The sequence below is a fragment of the Andrena cerasifolii genome, chromosome 15 (genome assembly GCF_050908995.1).
Source record: "Andrena cerasifolii isolate SP2316 chromosome 15, iyAndCera1_principal, whole genome shotgun sequence".
In the NCBI taxonomy this organism is placed as follows: domain Eukaryota; kingdom Metazoa; phylum Arthropoda; class Insecta; order Hymenoptera; family Andrenidae; genus Andrena; species Andrena cerasifolii.
In genome coordinates this window covers 8,836,014-8,860,205 of record NC_135132.1, presented here as the reverse complement: position 1 = coordinate 8,860,205, position 24,192 = coordinate 8,836,014, and the positions used below count along the sequence as shown (strand labels likewise).

Sequence of the window (24,192 nt, the reverse complement as noted above, 5' to 3'; positions counted from 1 at the left end):
TGTTTGTGTGTTTGTCTGTCGCCTAAAAACTTTTGAACGGTAAACTCTGGCATCACGAAATGTGCATCAGCTCATTATGCCCGACTAATCCAGATGAATGCGACTATTTAAAAAAAAACACCTAAAAAAAATATTTTTTTCTTCTAAAATCAGAATCTAAATTTCGCGCGAAGCCGAGTAGAAAAGCTAGTTATAATATAAATACACCCATATACATAAAACTGTACAAAGCATCAGCCTTATAAAATGTATTTGAACAGAGCTGACTTCGATCTTACAGTTATCTGTACAAGTTCCGAGTTAGTTATAACTTATCTTTACAAGCACGCGATGTTAGAAGAATGTACATTAAACACGTTCGCCGCCTTTCCGTTTCCGTTGCGCTACGTTTCATGCTGTGAAGCCAAAGTAGCTCGCGAAACTATAAGACTCGTTAATAGAAAATAAATATCGTCCCTACCCTATCGTAAAAACTTTGGTTTCTGTTAATTCTCTAAGTAGATTACATCCTTCTAATATATCTCGTCCGCCTAGCTACACTTTATATTTTACACACTGCATGTTGTACGTATATACATTAATATAATAAAAAAAGTCTCTCGCAGGCGCGCCTAAAGCACCTGCCGCTCGCCTGATCGGTATCAAAAGTACGCGCGCGCTAGCTGTGCGACAAAGGTGCAATTTCATGCTGACGCTCGAAACCAGTTCACGTGATCGGTACACGGGACTTTCAGCGTGGACGCTCGGTTTGAGCGTCAAAACCAATCACGTGACCGCCGTCCAACCAACTGACTTGCTGAGTCAGAGCAAGTCAGAGTTTAACTCGTCATTAAACCCAGTTTAGCTTTTCCGCTAGACGCTCGTTCACCTTGACTTGCTCTGACTCGTTCCTTCATTAGTTAAGCGTCGATTACGTGACCGATTTTGACGCTCAAAACGAGTGTCGAGCGTCAGCATGAAATTACACCTTTAAACGCTCCCGCGTCTTCGCCCGAGTCAGGGGCGGATTTAACAAAGCCCCCATTTTTTGGTTCCTGTTCACACGCGCGTAAAGGCAGGCTCTCACTACGCCTCGCCTATCCTCGGCTCATATTATTCTTCCCATGCTTTTCTTTTGTATTTTGGCAATTTGACTCACACTGCGTCTCGCCTCGGCGCGACACCGAGCCGCGGATTCTTCCTCGAGAATATTTTGAGGAAGAGAGGCGAGGCGATGCATAGTGTGAGTGGATGCAATGGCACCGCTTTCACACATGAACCGAGGAAAGCTCAGATAACTTCAGGTATGGAAAAACCGAGACTACGCGAGCCTAGATGCGAGTTCGAAAAGAAGTTGCGCCGCGGCGAGAGCCTACCTTAATTTTATTTGTAATTCTGTTATGTATATAGGGTGTCCCAGTGCGTTCGCCGCTTGGGCCATGTTCCTTAAATCCGCCACTGCTCCGGCGGTATTGTCAAACCGATGTACGCGACGCTCGGGAGAGCTCGACGCGTCCGCTGCAGACACCTCGGCGCCTGTTGGGTGCCTCGCTTCAGTCTTATCGTCAACGTAGTTTAAGCGTAGTAAGGCATCGTTATGTGCACTGTTAGAGAAAGATAGACGTACAGAGCCGAGGGACTGACTAGCATACGAAGTATATTAAACAGAATGTATAAAACGTCAGTGCGTGGTGATTGGCAACTATTTGTAGTACTGGACGTCGTCCAGCATGTTGTCCGACGAGGAGAGTGTCAAGCTGCGCTCCTCGTGCATCCCCTTGGCGTAGTTAATTTGCTGGGACACCTGCGAAGCATTCCGTTCAACGAGCGCTCAGGGTTACCGCGCGTTACTTTAACGGGGAACACACACTGTGACGGTGGGAAAAGTAAGCATTTTTAAGAATTTTTTTCAGGAATAATTTACAGTTTTCAGGGAAGATTTTTATTACCTACCTTTAGTACAATGTCTTAAGAGACTATAAAAGAAAAATGAATAGAGAAACATGCATAAATTTCAATGTATTAATTAATCTTCTGGACACTATGGAACAGCAGGTTCGAAATCAAATTTCCGTAGTTTCCGTGTAGTTTTCGTTGCCCGTACCGATTTTTGAAACAAATTATTTTTGGTAAAAATGGTGTGCTGATTTTTGCACGAGAAAATCAGGGCTTCAACTTTAAACAGTCGCCATTTTGTTTTAAATTAATATTTCAGAAATTCTCTCCGTTAATCAGAGAATACATTAATATATTAACGAAATCTTTTTTGTTTTCTGATTTTAGATAATGTGGCTCCGAATGTGCTCACCGCAAAACCAAATTTTTAAAAAGGCTTCTGGCTGTCGGTTGTCACTTTATTATAAACGTAAATATTATTTTACTTAAAAATTACCAAATGTTGCTCTTTTAAGTGCAAAAAGTTTTGTAAGAATATATGCTTCCATTTTATCAACAACAATTTTTAAAAATAATCAAAATTTTATATGAAAACTGTAAATTATTCCTGAAAGAAATTCTTGAAAATTGCTTACTTTTCCAGCCGTCACAGTGGTGTTCCTGAAATGATACTAACCCGCTTGGCCACGTCTTCGTTGTCGCATCGGACTTTCGGTCTCCTCAGCAGCTCAGGGCCGTCCACGTTGACGGTCACCGCTGAATCTGATCGGGATATCAGCTCTATGTAGTACAGCGTCGTGCCGTTAGTCTCAAGCTTATGCATCGGCTGGCAATAGAGCAGATCCGCCAAGCTGACTTCGGTCACCACCCCCTTGGTGCCACCGGAGATCACGCGGACCCTCTCGTTGGACACCAGCACCCGGAGATTCTCCGTGCCGCTGCGCAGGCACTCGTAGGCCACGAACAGCTCCGAGTAGTCATGATTGTTCACTATGTAGAGGAACTCCTGGCCCTCTGCTTGCTGGCGATTGTACGGAGGCAGTAGACCAGCGGGGCCGCTGGTCACGCGGGGAGGCCTGTCGCGTTTCGGTATCGTGCGATGAGCGCTGCCAAAGAACACCATCGTTAATTCACGCCGCGGTGGTTGTCGCGCTTACGCACCTTCTGCTCGTCTCCCGCACCGCGGAGGCGGTTTCCGTGGCAAGGTCTAGAACGCCCACCACTGGCTTCGTGATCGTCCCAACGACGCCTTTGCCGAAGCCCGCGAAGAATCCCTGTAACAATCGGTGGTTAGTTTGAATCGCAGAAGCTTCATTCCACGTTCACCACGTACCGGGAATCCCTCGTTCGCGGCGCCGTCGTAGGTCTGCTTGAAGATACTCGTGACGCCTCCTAATAGCCCGAAGCCGAAACCCTTCAAACCCGCGACCAAGTGGTCGCTGCTGCCGGCGGTGTTGGCCCGAATCCTCTGCCTAGCTTCCTCGTGCCTCTCGTCCATGATGACCCTGCCCAGTCCGTCCGACAGAGACTCCGTGACTTTAGCGGCCGAGTTCGAGATGCCGTGAGTGACGTTCTTCACCAGCATCTTCACGCTCCCCTCGTAGATCAGCCCGGAAACACCCTCCGTGACGTCGTTCACGAACCCGAGCGGGTTGCCCAGGAAGTCCACGGACCCGAGTATCACCGCGGCTTGCCACTTCAGTTCGTCTTTATAGTGCTTTACGATCGAGTGCACTAGGAACTGGGTGCTCTCGAACGGGTGCTTCTTAATAAACGGTTCTAATTCGATAGTGGCGTCCTCGAACTTGATCAGGGTCAGGCCCAGCTGCCTCTTGATCGCTTGCAGGTGCCGCGGGAGCTTCGTGGTGGTGAGAACGCTCAGCTTGATCTGACTGGGGACGATCTTCAACGCGCCGAAGTAGTAGCGCTTCGCGTGCGCCGCGGAGACTTCGGAGATGAATCTCTGCGCCTTGAAGTCGTTCTCGTCTACCGGCACCTCGAGCCCTGACCTCCCAGCGCCCACGAACGCGGCTAATTTCAGCATCAGCTTCTCCTCGAGATGTATGCAGAGCGGCTTGATGCTCACTATCACGTGCTTGTATATCTCAGCGTTCTGGTTTTTCGACTTCAGCTTCTCGGCGACCACGTGTATCGCCGGCCTGTGCTCGCTCTCAGCGCGCGTGGGCCGTGTCACGTACAGCGCGGACGTGCACTGCGCCTCGAACAACTGGTTGTCGATCTGTATGTCCTCTACGCTCAAGTCTAAAGTGGTATTGGCTAAGGTTCGCACCAGCTCTAAAGAGATGCCAGCCAGGCGGGCGAACAGCAGCTCCTCGACGGGCCGCCGCGACACAATCGACAATCCCAGGCCGGGTGTTAAGTTCACCTTCAGCTCTAACTCTTGGGAAGTGTAGTCCTCGGCGCTCGTGTTCAGCTGAGTCGGCCGGTGGCTGACGGCGATGTGCGACCAGTCGCGCTCCTCGAGCAGCGCGAAAGTCTTTTTCTGCAATGAATTTAATTAGCGATCTGATGATCCGATGTTAGCTTGATAGTTTGTTAGGCGCGCCTACCCTTTCTTTAATGTCCAGTACTTGCAACACCCTCGTCGGCCCGTCGGTGGTCACTCTGACGGATAAGAAGCCAGACCCTGGCCTCAGTTTCTGCCTTCCAACGCGCTGCTCGATGGGCGGAGGGCTGGTGTGAGTCTGCGGGCCCAGTACCGCTTCGCTCCCTAAAAACAAGTAGGTGCAAAATCATGCGCGTCAATTTTGCGTCTATAAGGATTAAGTGGCTGCGCGAAACGCTTCGAGTTAATACAGTTATTCCACGCGCAGTGGCGGATTTAACAGTAGGGCCCCCCTCTCTGTAGGGCCCCCATAACAAAAATAATTATGAATTAGGTACAGGTATCCAAACACTACATTTTTTTGTACTACTACACTTAGTCCTTTTTTAACAAACTACCTCTTCATTTTCCCGAAAAATGGGCCCCTGCCCAGGACCCCTAGGGCCCTAACTTAAAAGAAATTATGATTTTAACCAAACTACATTTTTTCTGTACTACTACACTTGGTTCGTTTTTAGCAAACTACCTTTTCATTTTTCCCCAAAAATGGGCCCCTCAGAACGTTTACCACCTGGGCCTTTTTTCTTAAGTCCGCCACTGTCCACGCGGAATCCTTTGCTTCATGCAACATTTAGACGCAATAGAAAGCACTGAGATAGCACTCTAGGTCAGTGTTCTTCGACCGGTGGTCCGCAGACCGGTGACGGTCCGCGAAAACTAAGAAATGGTAATTTTACAATATTAGATTTAATAAATAAAATACTATCTATATTGGTTTTTAGTTAATATTTCTCCCATTTTCGCCGGTCCGAGGTCGAAGAACGCTGCTCCAGATTACTTAACGTGAATAGCGGCAATGAAAGAGAAAAGAAAGAAGCGAAACTTTTAGCACATAATACTTATACGTTAATGGATATGTAACTGGCGGTTCTAGTGTACTCCGAATCTATACGTACACATTTGCCAACGGGCGACCTTGCCGCCTGCAACATTCATTGTCAATGTAAAATTCACGAATTAGAACAGTTAGAATATACTTTCGGAAGAGAAACGGGGTGGAAAACCATAAGCCTCGAAATCAATTTAAACGGGAACACACATGTATACATCAGACAGATTTGTAGCTTTAATTCTGCAGCCACTCGAGTTTCACGGAATCTACCATCAGATTTAATCGTCGCTGTAATCTGAATCTGCGTGGCAACGGCGATACTAAGCAAACCAGACACGCGGAAGCTCTATTAAATGAATAAATAAGATGGCAATGAGTCGAGACATCGAATTTTAGCACGTACATGTGTCGGAAACAAAGAGAAATGGGAAAAGAAAACGGGTGAAAGTAGGCTTTGCTAGGGAACTATACAAACTACGGTAGTCCCGACGTGCCAAACCTTCGTGTAGCCCCATGAATCCGTCCTTCGACTGGACGCACATGTTCTTGTGCACGCAGCACAGTCGCCCGTCGTCGGTGAACCTCCAGGTCTGCGTGGACCTCCTTCTCGCGTCGGGTTTCCTCAACGCAAGTGCGCAGTAGGTGAACGGCTGCGGCGCTGTGCCCGCGATGTCTAGGACTAACACCGTCTCCGGGGTCCTCGAGTGCTTGTCTCTGGGCGGGCTGGATCCTATTCGTGGGAACATTGCTTTAGAATCGTGGAGCGATCTTAAGGGATGTCAGCTGGCCGAAAAAGAACTATACAGCGAGAGAAAAATCCTTCCGTCATTCAGAAGCTTTTTCATATAAAAAATAAGCCCACAAAATTTCAGAAAGATTGGTGCAGTAGTTTTCGAGATATCTTGCTCACCGTTTGTAAGAAGGCTTTTTGAATGTCGTTGTATTTTTATTATAAACGTGAATATTTTTCTACAAAAAAATTACCAAACGTTCTTTAAATGTTGCTCTTTTAAGTGCAAAAGCTTCTGTAAAAATATCTGCTTCCGCTTTTTCAAAAAAAATTCACAAACATTCCTCTCTTTTCGGCCTCCTGACTAGGTACAACCCCTTAATCAAGCACATTTCCTGGCTGCAAACCTTCGTGCTGCAGTTGCCCGTCGCCGCTCATCCTCCACAGCTGCGACCGGGCCCCGTACTGCTTCCTCCGCAGGGCCACCCAGCCACCGGGGCCTGCTTCCAAGACCAATCTCTGCGTTTCAACGTCCAGCGGATCGAGGCCGCCCTCTCCTGTTCCGAGATCACAGTCGGTCTTGAATGTTCCTGGTTAAAACAGACGTAAGAATCGTGAGAATTGGCGAGATTGCCGCCTTACGCTAAAGTGGAAATTACCCGTGAAGGCGACGTAAATGAAGTTCTCGTAAGTCAAGCCCCTGCCCTCTCCGAGTAGGTTCAAATCGTACGTGGCCGTTACGCCGCCGGGCGCTGTTAGAACCAAGCCGGCGGATTGTATAGGCTCGTCCAGGGCGTACGGCACCGACGAGTGTGGTCTCACGGTCCATTGTAAATTGTCGTGTACAGTGACCTGTAAAAGTACGCTTGAAAATAATTCCCAATTAATTCGGACAGATGGCTTAGCGATTGAAAGCTGATTATTTGTGGTGCGGGGCGTAGCTACTCGAGCGAAACCAAAGAAACCGTGAACTCGCTAGTAATTACAGCGATTGGGAGTGTTAATTGGATTGTGGGGTCGGAAAGTACCGCGATGGGAGTGCTGCGACTGTTAACAGGGGTGGATTTGGAGAATTGCCGCCCTTTCTGTGAAATACCAGCAAATAATTAAATTGAAAATAGTTGAGACTATTTGAAAATTAATTCAATGACTATTCGTAAAATAACAAAATTAAAACCGACTTGGAAAAAATGAAAATGCACTGAAAAGTAAAATATAAGCTTTTTCCTTGTTTAATCTACGACTCTTAATTTTGGTATGTCAGCGCCTTAACATTTGCCCCGTGTAAATCTGCCGCCGACTTAAAACAATCGGGAGTCATTGATTAGAAAAAGAAACACTTATTTTGTATTTTTTTAAAGTCAATTTTAATTTTGTTTTTAAATTAAAAGTCGGAAATATTTTTAACTTTTCAGTTAGTTAAGTTGCATAACTACATTTACTTTAAAAATTATGGACAAGCCTACAAAAGGAACTGTCCGTAAAAACAAGAACCGTTTGCTAGAAATGGAAGATTCCAATACTAATGAAACAGATTTCTTATTTTTGGCGTAACTTCAAAACTACCGATCCGATTTTGATAATTCTTTCTCCACGACGTAAGTTGATCGAAGCCAAACTAAATGCAACAAGTTTCACGAAAATCGGTCCAGTAGTTACGGAGAAATTCGCGGACAAACATAATACACCCGTACAGATTGGACTGAGAACCTCTTTCTTTTGGAAGTCGTTTAAAAAGGACGAAAAGGATTTTTTCGCCCCAAATTTGCCGCCCTAGGCTGCAGCCCACTTACAAGCAAACCCACCCCCGCCTGTTAAAGTAATAAGAAGCGTGTTTGTTAACGAAATTCCGTGAGTAGTTACCTGATTAACAGTCAAAGGGACTTCGGAGAAGTTATCGACTCTTATAGGCGGTGGCATAGTGTCCGCGTCGGTGAACACTATAAAATACGTGCATTCCTGCAACACCACGTCTACTCGAAGAAAGTGCATCCTTCCCGTGGCGTCCCTAATGTTAACAGTCAGCGAGTAGTTGTCGTCTAGCCTGATACCGCCCGACCACATGCAATCGTTCACGTCAATAACGCGGACGCACAGCAGCAAGTCTTTATCGAGACGCGGCCAATGGAAGGGCATGTGGCAGTCGGGCATGGTCCTGATGTACGTTGCTTGAGCATCCGGGTGGCTCTGAAGAGGAAAGACACAGAGGTAGAGAGACGCAGCGACCGAAGATACAAGATTCAAGCTTTCTACTCACGACTGTCGTGGTGAAGCACTTCTGCGCCAGCTCCAGCGTGAAGCTGGACTTGTTATGCAGCTGGTACCTTGGGTACAACGTGACCACCGTCGTGGCTCTGTATTTCCCTCGCGCCGCGCGGGTGGCCACGCTAATCAAGTACACTATGTCGGGCCTGGCGTCGCGCAACGACACCCGAAGACGGTGCACCTAAAGGAATCTGAAGTTGACGTACAACATTTAACGCCTCCCGCACTTAACGGCGCGCGTTGCGGTAATCCACAGACCTGTATGCCGGGCTGCAAGTGGAAGTGCTGGGACCACTGCGCTATGCCCTGCGGATGCACCGCGGTCCCGACTCTCACCGACAGCGTTCTGCTGGCTTCTTCGTCGCTGAAAGAGAACAACAGCGGCGCTACCATCCTAGCCCTCTCGTGCTCCTCGAACTGCCCGGCGGCTTCGATTCCGACTCCCTCTTGTCGGAACACCAGCGGCAGGCCTGTCTTGTTTATGACCCAATACGGAGAGGTAATGCTAATCTGCGTGGCTGTGGCCTTCTCCACGTTAACGGCCGCGTGCAGGAATAATATTCTCCCGGCAGAGTCCGCTAGCCTGAGGCGAGCGGTGAAGGAATTGGTGTTCGGCGGCAACAGCAGCTACGGAGGGCAGAATAATTAGGTAAACCTTGGATCTGGTTGGACGATAGGCAAGTGATTTATATTCACCGTTCCCGACCCAGCGTAACCATCCAGCTGCACCGTAATCTCCAGATGCTCGTCGACGTTCGCTGTGTGCAAGTCCGCGCTACCGCCCGGCAGAATTCTGCCGTTCTCCGCGCCGACCTCGAAGAATAATTCGTGGGGTAGTAGATTCGTCAGAGTGATCGGAGCCATTACAGTTATTGTGTGCGCTGGCAGCATATGCCCGGTGTCCAGGGGGTAATTATCTCGCACCACTGCCACGCACATCCTGCAACCACGGTGGAAATACATTTGCAAGTGCGTCCAAGTATTTTACTTAAGGGGCTCCGTACACCTGATGGGTCGGAATTTTTTTTTCATATAAGGAAACGTGATATTTAAAAATCAAGATGTACACCTTGTTGTGCATAAATTCAGCTAAATTCTCTGCAAAAAGAAATTCGATATCTCAAGAAATGGCGCCGTAGCAGCCCCTTCTCCGAAGGCGTCTTCGTAGTTACAGCATTTGCGGTAATAAAATTATCTCAGAGATTAGTGCACCGATTTGAATAAAATTTTCGAAATATCTCGTTTCGAGAAAGACGTGTTTCTTGAATTAGTTACGTGACTGTAGAATTTACACCGTTACGAATTTCGGTGTGAAGCTTTCACAGAGTATTCTCGGGATGTTATACTACAAATATATATATATATAAAAAATCGAGATTCTGAAAAATGTTAACCGGAGGGTCCCCTTAAACGGCACAGCGACCTACCTAAATATATTATTGTGGTTAGCTCTGCAGGTAATGCGATTCTCTACGACCTCCATCGGTTTCTTTACCACTGTCCAGTCTATCGTCTCCACGCAGTATTGGAACAGATTGTTCAAGTTCAAGGGCTTCAGGCACATCTGCACGCAAGTGTGCGTCAGAGGCACCGATATCGTGGACTGCGCGGGTACTTGGAGGATTCTGTCGTTAACCGGCGAAATCAGAGGCGAGTCTAAAACAAAGAATAGTTTAACTAAGACCCACTAATCAACGGTTAAACAGCATACCCGCGAGGAGACCTACATCCAAGTTGATTCAAAGACTTCTCCATTTTAATTTCCACCCTGTGCTTCATTTTGTTAGATATCTGCAGGGCGGATCTAACGGTCACTAATTTCCTAGCCGACCCTTCAAGCTCCACCGCGAATACTATCCTAGCCTTCGACGTCCGCATCTGAAACTAAGGAAGCTGATCAGTCAGATAATTGCCGGGGCAACGTAGCCTGCCAAAATATTCACCTGCGAACCGCTGGCGTTCCCGTTAGCGTGGCGAAAGTATATCCCAACGCGGTCGACCGTAACGGGGTCTACGGGTCTCCAGCCATCCACGAGCACCGTGATCTGGTGCCTCCGAACAATATGCGTGGCGTGGTGCCTCAGTTTCCCTCGCCCTTCGAACGTGAACGGGACAGTGTCTCCTTGAGTCACTTCGATCCACGTGTCGTCTTTCTGAAAGACATTCTTCGCCTTGAAATTCTGCCCCACGTCCTTGATCTCATCCGCGGTGGCGATGATGGTCTTGAACCAGAGATTACAGCCCGTCTCGTTCTTCAACGCAAACGGGATGAAAGGCAGTCGACGTCGGTACCCTTGCCCGTTCCCCGGGGGTTTCTGTACACCGTTGTCCTTAGTCGCCGTCAAGTAGAAGTCCTGCGTCCAATTGTTCTTGACCAGCTCTATCAGCTCTATCAACGTCGAAGTCACGTTGACGTTCACAGAGTCCTGGGAGTCCACCGACACCTGCAGCCTCTTCGAATTCAGGGAGTTAGTCAGCGTCTGTTTCCACTGAACAGTAGCGCGCCAGGGTTCGACGAACGGTTCCCAGCCGCTGAGGACTCTGTTGTAGTAGTCGACGCTGAAGGTGGCCGACACCAGACCCGGCCCCCCGCAATCCTGCCTCAGATTGAGCTCGAGCAATTGCATTTCCAGCAGCGGCACGTCGGCGTCTCTGCAATCGTCTATGATGCATATCCTCGCGCAGAATGTCTGCAGCTCGACAGCGTGGAAGAACGACTCGTTCCTCGTGTTGACGTCGGAATTCGGCACCGCGTTTTGCGTCAGCCACAAGGCCGCCTCGTCTAGCTGGTTGTTGCAGAGGTCCAACGCCGCCCTACAGTCCGCATCTGTAAACCCCAGAGCCGTTAATTTCTGCACCTGCTTCTCCGTAGGGGTCAGCACTTCGCTGGAGCGCTGCTTCGCTACCAGGGTCTGCTTCGGCAGGGAGCTGAGCATCCTCGAGAACATTGTCACGTCGTGATAGCTCAGCCTGACACACAGCGGCTGAAGGTGCACTTCCATACACTTGTCCTGCGTCAGGTCTAAGCTGGCCCCGACAGGATCAATAATAGACAAAGCGGTCTCCTCTTCCAGCCCTAGGATACAAGAGAACAGTTCGCAGTGAGATAGATTGCAAGAGAGAGGCTTCTCGCCTTCCTGGGGAGCGGATCTGTAAGACAGCACAGCGGTGCTCTTCAGGATCACAGCGTTGGTGTCTCTCACTGCTGTGTCTTCCACGATCACCAGCTCCGAGTCAGTGATATTAATCTTCAACTCGAGCGGTGTCACTGCTGATGCATTGCTCTCGCTTTCCTGGCTGCTCTCCGTAGTCACTTGGATTATCCCAAGAATGGGGTCCGGCACTGGGGAGTTCAGCACTAAGAAGTCTCTAACGGCCTCCCACCAGTCGAGTATAGCAGTCAGCCGCATGCTGTGTATGAGGATGGTTGTTGCTGCGTTGCAGTTGCGCCTCCTGTGATGCACTTCAGCCTGCACGTGGTTCTCGTTGCTCGAGTTCCTCAAAGGCTGTAAAATACTGGTGAACACGTTGGACTGCTTATGCGCAGGCTCATCCTGGAATCGCATGTCTGTGATCAGTATCTCCTGCGACACCAGATCCACGTCCTGCGACCCGTCGCTCAGCGAGTCCAGGGTGAGCCTAGATTTAATGAAATTGATGCACGCCAGAGCTGCGATATTGTGATTCGGGTGCAACTTGACAGTGACGTTCACCAATTCTAGGGTGATGCACGACTTCTTCCAGATCTTCTCTCGATTCTCAACGCTGACCATTGAGTATTCAACCGTCTGGTCTAAATCCTGCATGAACTGCCTGAGGTCGTCCAGATTCTCGCCGATGTTGTAAGAAAGTAGCCCTCGAATTAGTATGTACTGGCCAGGATCCAGGGCACAGTCCATCGTCGACAGGATCCCGTGTATGCTCAAGTCCGGAATCTCTCTGCTGACGTAAGTGTCCAGGTTCCTTTCTATGCGCAGCGTCAAGTGGCACTTCTCCGTCAGCATGGACGCCCCAAGTTTCTCTATGAGAAACCCACCGACCACCAGGGTGTCTATGCTTTTGCTTCTCTCGTCGCACTTCATAACCCTCTTGGCTGCGTACACATCCATGTTAACCAGCTCGAGGAACATTATATCCAGCATACAGCCGTCGACCACTTCGGAAGCTGCGAACCGATTGTGAGCGGTGAGTTCCCCCAGGTCTAGCAGTATCAATTCGTCGGACCTGGAGCTGACAGGCACTAGAATCACAGGAGCTCCTGCGTGGAGTTCCAGCGACAGCCTCATGCTTCGCTTGCTGGCGTCTATGATAGCTCCAACGCCAGCTCTTATATTGGCCATGATGGTCCACAGCTGAGAGAAGTGGATAATAAACGCCTGAAGCTCCGCCACGAACCTCTGAGTGTGGACGTAATGGACCGCAGACATTTCTAGCTTGAGCTGTGCGTCGTAAGGTCGTTTCTCGGAGTCCACGTAGCTGGAGTACTGAAAGTTCAGCGCCTTCCTTCCGGAGGACAGGAACCTCTCTCTGTAGAATCTACCATGCGGCGTCAGGTCGAGTAGAGACATAGACCCCAAGGACCCCGACACCTTCGTCTTCCCATTCACCTTCAAGATGTGCATATTAGCATTGGACACGTTGGCTTTCGCGATTTCCCTCTCGGACTGTATCAACACCAGCGTCAGAGACCTAACTTCTATTTCAGTTTCCGATCGCAGAGGCAGGTCGTCTGGCTTGTCTACCTGATCCACGGATGTTTGGTGCATGGTGACCTTTGAGTTGATCCCTGATGGCCCTGCGAAGCCGAAGAAGTCGAACACCACCATCCAGGACTCAACGCTTATCACCAGGTCCAAGCAATTGAAGTCTACGGTCACGCTCTTCCGGTGGAACTGATCGTTGGGCGATTGGTCAGGGTCCGGTTCAGTTATCGTGATGCTCATCAGCACCAAGTTCTCCTCGCTGGTGGAGGCGCCAGGTGACGGAGGTGGAGTGTTCGGTGTGTCAGCCATGGACACTGGCTTCCTACGCCAGTGAGCGGGTATCGTGCCATAGAGGGTGTCGGTCTCTAATCTGTCGGGCAAACTGCCTCGCCCGAAGTCGCTCCTGAACTGCTGCGCGAATGCCAGGTCCGGGCAGGACTTTGAAACGCCAGCGGGTAGCTTGGCGCGGCTGGGCGCTGAAGACTGCATCATGCAGCGGTGCCGCGAGCCAACAGGGCAGAGGAGATCCTCCATAAGCAGAGACCTCAGTGCCACCTGCATCGTGGACTCGTTCCTCTGCAGTTTCTCATACTTCGCAACGAAGTCTCGCATGGATAGCTCGACCAGCGGCTGCTCCGTGGGGCCCTGCCTTAATTCCACGCTCAGCGTGGGCAGTTCGAAGAGTACTTTAATGGAGAGGTCGAGCTTGTCGGAGTAATTTGGCACTTTGCTCATCAGCTGGGACTTCTGGACAACCGCCACTGACACCGGCATCGAGAACAGTCTGTTGATGGTGTCCAGCAGCTGCTCGTATTGCCCGCGAGATAAAGACACTTTCAGCGGCGTCATCACTACTCCGTGTACCTGGACAATCGGGTTGCTCGAGAAGTCGTTGTCGAGGAAGAAGCTGGGACTCTGCGCCAAGGTGCTCTCCTTCTCAACCACGATCCTCAGCACGGTGTCGTGCAGGATCGGCTTGCCGGACTCCTTGCAGGAGTACATCTGCTCCGCCCTCAGCGGCAGGTTGCTGTGCACCTGGTTGAGGTTCGAGGATATCTCAAGGGAGTAGAGGTTCATGTCCCGCACCTCTAGAGTGACCTTGTGCTTCGCCATGGAGCCAGGATGAGGCTCGTGTTGGAGAGACATGGTGCCAAGGTGCGCAACGAAGACTTGTCTGCTGTGGGAGGATCGCGGTATCACCAGCACGGGGCTGTTCAGAAGGATGTCCAGCTTGAGAGACAAGCTACCCGAGCTTTCTAGGTCTACGGAGAGGCTTGGTAAACGTCTGCGCGGGGGTATCGACCAGTCCTCTGCGTTAACTAAACCGATGGCCATGTCCGTGGCCGCGGCGCTGATCTGGCGGGCGAGGTTGCTCAAGTACTGTTTGAATTCGTCGGCGCACGAGCGCAGCTCGGAGAGCAAGTGAGGAGCGTGAGTGTACCACACGCTGCCTATGCGTATCGTCAGGTCTATCAGCGTCTCCGTTCCGTCCGGCTGCTGTGCGCTTGCTTTGCTGGACCGATTCGCCGCGAAGCGCAGCGCCTCGGACTGCTCGGAGCCGCTGGTGAAGTGCTCCAACGGATGCTGAGGCGGATCAGCTATGGGGTCCCTGCCGACGCTGACGATCCGCTGGTGCGTTTTGCCCGTGGACGTCTGGTCTAACACCTGCAGACCTCCGAGCGAGCCGGAGATCGAGGTGTTCACTGCCAAGGTAGCTTGTATGCGAGCGTCGCACATCGTGGCGGTGGCGATTTTCTGGCCTACTAAATGATTGTCATGCATCACCGCCCGCAAGAGCAGAACGTTCAGTCTGTGGAAATCGAAGCATATCTCTGTCCTGGTAGACACTTTCGCCTCCACGCTCTGGCTCGAGAGCGACTCCTGCCTCTCTATATTCCCGGGCCTCAGCTTCCGCGATGGCATCAGCCGCCTGAAGAAGCCCATCAGCTCTACTATCGTCTCTTGATTGGCGATGATGTCCAAGTTGTTGAACTGTATATTAGCAACCCTCAGGTTCTCTAAAGTATCATATACCAGCGTGAACTCGACCACGATCAGCGCCTCGGAGTCCATCTTGTCCATTTCGATCAGCGAATTATTCCTGGGAGACTGCGGGTTCTTCCCCTTGCTCGCTAAACTGGATAAAGCGTTGGTTAAAGCGACCGGTGACGTTAAGCGCCTGGGCACAGTCGGGTCGGGAGATCCAGGAGACACTGGTGAAACTGGGGACGTCGGCTCAGAGTCCCTCAAGCTACCCGAGATGCTGTCCATCCCCACGTGCTTGTGGCTGGCCACTAGTAGCTCAAAGTCAGGACCGAATTCTTGAAGGGCGTCCACGAGGAGCAGCCCATGCACTGAGAGGGAGATGCTGACGTCCGCTGTCCTTTTACTAAAAGCGGCTCGAACTCCGGATACCTGGAGCTCCGCCACGCTGCGGCCTCTGGACTGCAGCTCGAAGGTCATCTGGTCGATTATAAACTGCACCATCACCGCGTGGCTCAGCGATTTGTCCGCGCTGTCCTCTTTCTTCGGGCTCTCGGGCTCCGTGCTGACTATATCCGTCTGCGGGATCCCGGTGGACTTGGAGAAGCTCGAAAGCAAACTGTACATTAGCCTGATCGCCTCCACCTTCTGCTCGTTCACGTGCACCACTAATCTCGGCAGGTTGCCGGACACCGTGACAGAGGGGAAGTTCGGGTCCGACGTGGTGAACACTCGCCTCTCGATTTGCAGCGATATGTTGAAGCGCTCCAGGACGTGCAAGCTGGACATCCCTCTGGTCCGCACGTGCTTCCAATTGTCCTTCACCTTTCCCACTAGAATCTGCAGATCGACGAGGCCGATGGAGTAGTGGTCGTAGAGCTTCTGATGCAACGCCGTCTCAGATATGGTTTGGAAGTCTTGCACGGAGCCGTTCTCCTGACTGCCCGGCGGGGTCGAGCAGGGCGTCTCGAACCTCTCCTCTTCGTCGTCGTCGTTATCGTTGTCGCTGTTCGCCCCCGAGCCCGGCTTCAGGATCACTTGATCGTTCTGCGGGCTGTTGGATAAACGAAGCTTGCCGAAGTCGACGACCACGACCGCCGCGTTGGGGTCCGTGAAATTCTCTACCAGCAATATCTGCGGCGCGGACACGTCGAACTGAAGGTCCCAGGAGGAACGGTAGACGAAGTCTCCTTCCAAGATCTGCTCCCAGTTCTTGATAAGCTGCCGCCGCGTCCTGCGCTTCATCGCCTGCAGCCTCTGGTTCGACGAGGACCTGTGCGGCTTGCACATGAAGTCTATGAGCCAGTATATCACAGTGGGGTTGTAGACTATGTCCAGGGACCTCGAATTAACGTGCAGCGAGTGATCCGCGCTGAGGTGTAACGGTCGCTTCTCGTAAGTCATCTCGAACAAGTGCTGCGGCAATTGGCTGGACAGCTTGTCCGAGGAGCTGCGGACCCGCGACGTTAACGTGGACAGGACTTGCGGCTGCACCAGTATAGGGAAAGTGGAGTTCTCCGTGAGATAGTCGTGCAGGTATAGAGCTCCTAAGCTGATGGAGAACTTGTGCGACCCGGACCTGGGCCTTGAGTCGTAGCTCAGATTCACTCGCTCGAACCGCAGCTCTATCACCGTTCTCCTGTCGTCGCTGTCGTTCTTCGCCGTGCAGAGAGCGACGGTGCCTCTCGACAGCGTGAAATTGAACTGCCCGAACACGGTGTCGCGACGTAGCAGCGTATCGTCGTCCATAGTGTCCGCCAGAACGTCCAGAAGCTCTCCGTCGAAAGTGGACGACGTGCCCTGAGTGTTCGTGGCTGTTGTCTTGGAATACCAGCCCCACCACTGCGGGAACCAGTGCTCCAGCATTCCGCGAGCCTGCGGCACGTTCGCGCTCGAATTCTGAGCGGCTGTCGGCGGCCGAACTCTGTGCATCGCTATTTCCCTCAGCTCGCGGAGCTCGTCGAAGCTCCGCTCCTGCTCTACCTTTTCCTTCAACTGTTTAGCGTCCGGCGGCAGAATCGTGGTCGGCGTTCCTGCGGAATTACACTCTCATGAGAAGTACACTCTATCCCGAAGCACCACGAGAATGCGGAGTGTTGCAATTTTCAGTTAAATACCTAGCAATCTAGCGTAACTTTCGACATACAAGGTATTCTCTTTGCCTCTCCGAAGCATAGCTTCCCAAGACGGCTTCGGTTTCACAAGCTCCCTGCCGATGTGACACCGTGCCGCGTACTTCCACCACTCCCTGGGTGCCACAGACACGCCGACCGCTGGCCGCCAGCGTCTCTGCTGCCTACGACGGTCTATTTCCTTAAGGCCCTTTATACATTTAACTATTTGTTCGTATTGTACCTAGCGAAATTAACGGCATCTGTAGAATTACTTGGCATTAACGCGCCCGGCTGCTTTCACTCAACGAGTTATGCCTACCCGCGAGGTCTGGAAGAAACATGTATATTCGGGAATGTTTGAGGGAAAAACTTGAAGGTTTTTTTAATGTATTCGAAAGTGAACATGTTAAACTACTTGTAGTAATTTTTGCGATGGAAAATATTAATAAATTAAAGAAATGTCAGCGATCTCCCGGCAGAGATTTTTTTGCGGTGACCGCTCTAATTTTTGCCTGGTTCGTCCGAAATAAAAAAGAAACTACAAGAACTTTAAAATATATACCTTCGAATATAAAACCGTGTATTTAAAAAAGTCCTCAAGTTTCTTTAAAAAAAAAAATAATCCCGATTATACTTGCGTTTTCAGACCTTACAGGTAGGCATAACTCCTTACCAACTCACATCTGTAAGGCATAGCGGGACATCGTCCAGCAGAAGATCCACCACGATCCTCGGCTTACTCGTAGATCTCAGCGGCCGTTCGGAGCGATCTCTTTTAATATGCGCTCTCGCGTTCACAGACGACAGAATGTACTTCTTTACCACGTTCTTCGGCTCGCTCATGGCAATCTAAAGAGAAACCAGTTGCTCAGGGGATCGCCGTTCGATCTGCCAGGTACCTTTCGCGCGTGAAACGTGAAAATATGTACAGCTAAGTCACCGAGATTCAGGGAACCAAGAAACTCGCCCGGCTTGAGATGGTGCCAGTAGACGGAGAGCCTATCGAGTTCCATGAGCTTGTAGGAAGCATCGGTGAGGTTCCACGAGGTGGAACCTGGTATCCAACTGGCATCGCAGCTTTGAACAGATAAGGCTCCTATAGTTACGCCCAGCGCAATGCCACTACCTATCGATTGAAATCATTCCCTGTGACGTTAAGCGGTACAACAGCCCCTCCGACTAAAGGCGGGATTTCCTAGCCGCGATCGGCCGCGGCGGTCCCGCTAGCGCAACGAAGACACAGATGCATACTTCTCTATTGCGCTAGCGGGACCGCCGCCAGCCGCCGCGGCTGGGAAATCCCGGCTTAAGAAGGCCCGTTCTTTTACCATCCGACAGCGCCAGCCCATCTTCGTATCTTATGTGGACGTCCTTGATGTTGAGCTGCAGGTTCTCGATGATGTTCGTCACCAACGAGGTGCCGTAATCCACCCAGGAGCTGTAACTCGTGGCGTAATAGCCCGGATCGTGGTCCGTGTTGGCCCTCCACCTCGCTTCTAAGGACTCCAACCGACTCAGCTTGTAATCCAACACCGCCTGCTCCTCCGCCTCATTGTCGAACTGTAAATTCATCGGTTGAAGACAAACGTGGAAGTAAAGGGCGATTTTCGACCTATACCTCGTTCAAGCTTATCGGCCCAGCGACTAAGTAGAGCTGCTCTATGGCTATGACCCAGGACGCCGTACGGATTTGACGCACAGGCACCTGCAGCCTCACTTTGCCGATGAAACCCGCTTTGATCTCCACTGGCAGTCCGATGTGGCGCAACGCCTCTTTCTTCAGCGGCAGGTTCTCCAACTCGACTTCCCCTAAAAGGAACATGCGCTGTTGCAGTACTGACGATGTACGGTAAGTTATTTTTGGGAATACTATAATAAGAGATTACGCGGGTGCTGTTAACCTTTCGGGTGCTAGGGGCGCGTATGTGTTTCGCGAGTGTACGCAGCGCGTGTGCGGAGAACGCCCATGGGCGTTCGGCGAGTGTGTTAAAGAGATAGGAGCGGAGGAGTTCCGCACGCGACGTAGCGTTGAAATTGCTAGCATCCGAAGGGTTAACGAGGGGATTATTGACAACCAGATGGAATTTGTAATGTGAATCGATTTATAAGAGGGGACATAACCTTACCGGAGAGTAGAGCAATGCTCAACTGGTCTGTGTTCAAGTTCTCGACGTATTTGCCGAGGTAATTGTTCAGCACCCAGGCCACGAGTCCTTCGAGCATTTTGAGAAGTTCAGAAGCTCCTTAACGGTCACGAAAGCGAACATATATGCAGAACGAGGCATAAATAACCTGCGCGGGTTATACTTGTCGAGTTTCATTCGAGCTTTCGAAATTCGGGGATAACAGCGTCCGGAGGTGCCAGTGGCTGAGAGCTACGACTGTTTGCGAGTAAAAGTAGCATGCCCCGTGTCCTGTAGCTACTGCCTTGCCGATGCAACTTCGAAATTCCTCGTGGGCACTGCAAGTCACATCAAACGCGATCCATTGATCATCAGCGATGATCGGCGATGATCGGTGATTGCACGCGCGCACGCACACATCGCCGGAGTGAGCAACTGTTTCCAAATCGCCGATGCCTTGGGCGAAATGCTCGCGTCCTCTGACGCGCTTTTTTAACCAATAAATTGATAATGCAGTTGCGCAATCAGATGGAAATGCCTCCTACCAAGGCGGGGGACTTTTTCGTGCCGATAAATCGACGAACGTAGAAATCATTTTCAGGGAATAGCGAATGCCTTGGGAAGCGGAGACTCTCTTCGAAAAGTCTTAGTAAGAAATTCATTGCTGAGGAAATATAAGGGGATATGATCCAGGACGCTGGTGGAGCCTCTATTGTTACGGCTTCAAAAGGAAAAGTGCATAGGGCGGTATTCTCAGTCGCTACTTATTCTTAAGCAAATGCTTAAGCATTCGGCATTCTTTACTAGTTACTAGGTTAGTAGAGGATGCCGCATGCTTAAGCATTTGCTTAAGAATAAGTAGCGACTGAGAATACCGCTCATAGACTATTCATAGAAAACTTGTTATTAATTTCCCGCTATACATGCACTGAAAGAGCACCTCCATCGCGATAAATATATACCAATGTATGTGTACATATGCTTGTTTAATTAATCTCTGCTTTACCGGCGGCTGAGCGCAAACGGATAAGTAAATAATTATCGATTTTCTAGTGGATATTAATATTCCTCAGGTCATTAATAATGTGTGCAGGTGAATATTTTAATACTGAATGTTTTGGAAAAAGGAACGAACGTACGAAGAAGCCTGTTTCTTCGCCTCGCAATTCATCACCGACATTGCAAAAGCACGGACGTGTTATAATAAAGCCCAACCTTTGATCAATCTTTAAGGGGGTAGACACGTCACGTGACCTGGCCGATTCGGCAGGTCGGTATTATAGCATTCTTTTCTGCACAGAAATGGTAATACCGATAGATCGACGATTACCCGGTGAACGCGAGAGGGAGCTGTTTGCTATTTCTGTATTCTATTCTGAATAAGGAAAGAAATTCTCAGCTGTTCCGTTATACTTATAAAAATTTAAACGGAAAGTCAGCTGGTACTGTAAACGTAGAAAATTCATTGTACATTTCAATTACTTGAAATGTGCTTATGCTACAATATTCTACGTTAGCAGTAAGGAATTCTAAGTGAAAAGGGAAAATAGATGAGGGAATGTCCCCAGAAAATGAAATTTGTTAGGTTAGACAAAGGAAATCTATGGTATTCTTAAGGAAATACCATAGATATTTGAAATTTGGATAGGAATATGTAAAAGGTATTTCTGAATAATAATACAGTTTGTTTCAAGTTTCTTTCAATATATTTGCATAAAAGGCCTTTACAGTGTTACAATAAAGTATAAGGTATATAAAGTCACTATTTTCTTGTGATTACTATCAAGGTTTCCATCATTCTGTCGAAATATTCCGAAGTTAAAACCTGTAAGAAGAAAAATATTTTTAGTAACTTGACTTGTCTATTATTGAAAATGGGAGAAACGTTACAACATTTTGTCACGCATGAAAATATATTAGTAAAGGGAATAATTTTATTGTGCAACATGTTGATTGAAATTAGTCGTTATAGATTTTATGTTTCCGGTAAGATTTAATATTAATTCCTACCACTCGTAGCACTGTAATCTTATTTTAGAATCAGTCGGTAACGTTGGGTGCGACACGAGAAGCGGCCAATTCAGCAACTACCTACTCTGAAATCTGTTGAAATGCTGTGCGTGTGTGCGTGCTTGTATATGTGTGACATGTTTAGAGTTTAGAGTGTGCCAGTGCGATATAACTAATCTCACATACTGTAACTAGAGCGATTATTAATCGTGTATATTTCTGCTTTACAGGTAAGGAATTTTTACATAGAAGACGTTAAACCGGCTGCATTTTCGACTGGGTTCATTGATATGAAATTTGCACAAGATACTGCTTCAGCCGAACCCAGACCGAACCCAGACCTTTTTTTTTTTTTTTACGTGGAGAAATCCCTAACGGATACCCCTAACCCTCACCTAGACCTTTTTTTTTTTTTTTCGTGGAGAAAAACCTAACGGATACCCCTAACCCTCCCCTAACCCAGACCTAAACCAGTTACACTTGCAACATTTCATTGTATTGCATTTCACTTATTTGAATAAATTGCAGTTAAGTGGTAAAAGAGTTTTTTTATTTAACGAGCACTACTTACTCCTTCTTATTCCAAATCACATATAAAAGATATGCTAAAAAGAACACCTAAAAAGATCCTTCCACGCAGAGTGGTTTTAAAAATCTTCGTATTAAAGCACTTCTTTAAATATCCCATTCACTACTCTCAAACTCTATCGACTTTCGCTCAAGGCTTCTACTTCTCTCCGAAGACGTTACTTAGTGCCACCTCTTTCGACATCATGTTCTCCTGTTACAAAGCCCAATTTTGTGCGTTCTGAGAATTTTTGCCAGATTTTGGCCCAGGTATCAGGAGAACATGAAGCGAACAGAGGTATTCTGAATTTCAGCTTCGAAGGCATCCTCGATTCTCTCTCTCCGAAGACGTTACTTAGTGCCACCTCTTTCGACATCATGTTCTCCTGTTACAAAGCCCAATTTTGTGCGTTCTGAGAATTTTTGCCAGATTTTGGCCCAGGTATCAGGAGAACATGAAGCGAAGAGAGGTATTCTAAATTTCAGCTGCGAAGGCATCCTCGATTCTCTCTCCGAAGACGTTACTTAGTGCCACCTCTTTCGACATCATGTTCTCCTGTTACAAAGCCCAATTTTGTGCGTTCTGAAAATTTTTGCCAGATTTTGGCCCAGGTATCAGGAGAACATGAAGCGAACAGAGGTATTCTGAATTTCAGCTTCGAAGGCATCCTCGACTCTCTCTCCGAAGACGTTACTTAGTGCCACCTCTTTCGACATCATGTTCTCCTGTTACAAAGCCCAATTTTGTGCGTTCTGAAAATTTTTGCCAGATTTTGGCCCAGGTATCAGGAGAACATGAAGCGAACAGAGGTATTCTGAATTTCAGCTGCGAAGGCATCCTCGATTCTCTCTCCGAAGACGTTACTTAGTGCCACCTCTTTCGACATCATGTTCTCCTGTTACAAAGCCCAATTTTGTGCGTTCTGAGAATTTTTGCCAGATTTTGGCCCAGGTATCAGGAGAACATGAAGCGAAGAGAGGTATTCTAAATTTCAGCTGCGAAGGCATCCTCGATTCTCTCTCCGAAGACGTTACTTAGTGCCACCTCTTTCGACATCATGTTCTCCTGTTACAAAGCCCAATTTTGTGCGTTCTGAAAATTTTTGCCAGATTTTGGCCCAGGTATCAGGAGAACATGAAGCGAACAGAGGTATTCTGAATTTCAGCTTCGAAGGCATCCTCGACTCTCTCTCCGAAGACGTTACTTAGTGCCACCTCTTTCGACATCATGTTCTCCTGTTACAAAGCCCAATTTTGTGCGTTCTGAAAATTTTTGCCAGATTTTGGCCCAGGTATCAGGAGAACATGAAGCGAACAGAGGTATTCTGAATTTCAGCTGCGAAGGCATCCTCGATTCTCTCTCCGAAGACGTTACTTAGTGCCACCTCTTTCGACATCATGTTCTCCTGTTACAAAGCCCAATTTTGTGCGTTCTGAAAATTTTTGCCAGATTTTGGCCCACGTATCAGGAGAACATGAAGCGAAGAGAGGTATTCTGAATTTCAGCTGCGAAGGCATCCTCGATTCTCTCTCCGAAGACGTTACTTAGTGCCACCTCTTTCGACATCATGTTCTCCTGTTACAAAGCCCAATTTTGTGCGTTCTGAGAATTTTTGCCAGATTTTGGCCCAGGTATCAGGAGAACATGAAGCGAACAGAGGTATTCTGAATTTCAGCTTCGAAGGCATCCTCGACTCTCTCTCCGAAGACGTTACTTAGTGCCACCTCTTTCGACATCATGTTCTCTTGTTACAAAGCCCAATTTTGTGCGTTCTGAAAATTTTTGCCAGATTTTGGCCCACGTATCAGGAGAACATGAAGCGAAGAGAGGTATTCTGAATTTCAGCTTCGAAGGCATCCTCGACTCTCTCTCCGAAGACGTTACTTAGTGCCACCTCTTTCGACATCATGTTCTCCTGTTACAAAGCCCAATTTTGTGCGTTCTGAGAATTTTTGCCAGATTTTGGCCCAGGTATCAGGAGAACATGAAGCGAACAGAGGTATTCTGAATTTCAGCTTCGAAGGCATCCTCGACTCTCTCTCCGAAGACGTTACTTAGTGCCACCTCTTTCGACATCATGTTCTCCTGTTACAAAGCCCAATTTTGTGCGTTCTGAAAATTTTTGCCAGATTTTGGCCCAGGTATCAGGAGAACATGAAGCGAAAAGAGGTATTCTGAATTTCAGCTGCGAAGGCATCCTCGATTCTCTCTCCGAAGACGTTACTTAGTGCCATCTCTTTCGACATCATGTTCTCCTGTTACAAAGCCCAATTTTGTGCGTTTTGAAAATTTTTGCCAGATTTTGGCCCAGGTATCAGGAGAACATGAAGCGAAAAGAGGTATTTTGAATTTTGGTTAATAAT

The 24,192-nt window shown here is 48.9% G+C and overlaps 1 protein-coding gene and 2 long non-coding RNA genes across 8 annotated transcripts; 2 read left to right on the top strand and 1 right to left on the bottom strand.

Moving 5' to 3' along the window:
- Positions 1–212: 212 nt before the first annotated feature.
- On the bottom strand, positions 213–19,650 carry Vps13d (vacuolar protein sorting 13D). 6 transcript variants are annotated; one of them, XM_076827937.1, is made up of 22 exons: positions 19,255–19,637; positions 18,747–18,937; positions 18,457–18,688; positions 18,058–18,254; positions 17,810–17,977; positions 17,132–17,369; positions 10,272–17,047; positions 10,056–10,212; positions 9,756–9,984; positions 9,025–9,268; positions 8,587–8,955; positions 8,321–8,509; positions 7,927–8,250; positions 6,723–6,915; positions 6,471–6,653; positions 5,809–6,063; positions 5,398–5,424; positions 4,446–4,606; positions 3,209–4,378; positions 3,037–3,149; positions 2,552–2,981; positions 213–1,783 (listed from the first exon to the last, which is right to left on the bottom strand). In XM_076827937.1, the coding sequence occupies exons 1-22, from the start codon at positions 19,349–19,351 to the stop codon at positions 1,682–1,684; spliced, it is 12,045 nt and encodes a 4,014-aa protein (XP_076684052.1). In that variant the 5' UTR covers positions 19,352–19,637; the 3' UTR covers positions 213–1,681. The 6 variants fall into 6 exon arrangements, with proteins under 6 accessions (XP_076684052.1, XP_076684053.1, XP_076684055.1 ...); XM_076827938.1 differs by having other exon boundaries at positions 5,833–6,063; XM_076827940.1 differs by lacking the exon at positions 5,398–5,424.
- Positions 1,729–2,653, top strand: LOC143377035 (uncharacterized). The gene is made up of 3 exons (XR_013087230.1): positions 1,729–1,865; positions 2,263–2,344; positions 2,519–2,653. It is a non-coding gene; the product is annotated as an uncharacterized LOC143377035 (long non-coding RNA).
- Positions 19,651–19,769: 119 nt separating the features above from the next.
- On the top strand, positions 19,770–20,370 carry LOC143377036 (uncharacterized). The gene is made up of 2 exons (XR_013087231.1): positions 19,770–20,217; positions 20,325–20,370. It is a non-coding gene; the product is annotated as an uncharacterized LOC143377036 (long non-coding RNA).
- Positions 20,371–24,192: the final 3,822 nt, after the last annotated feature.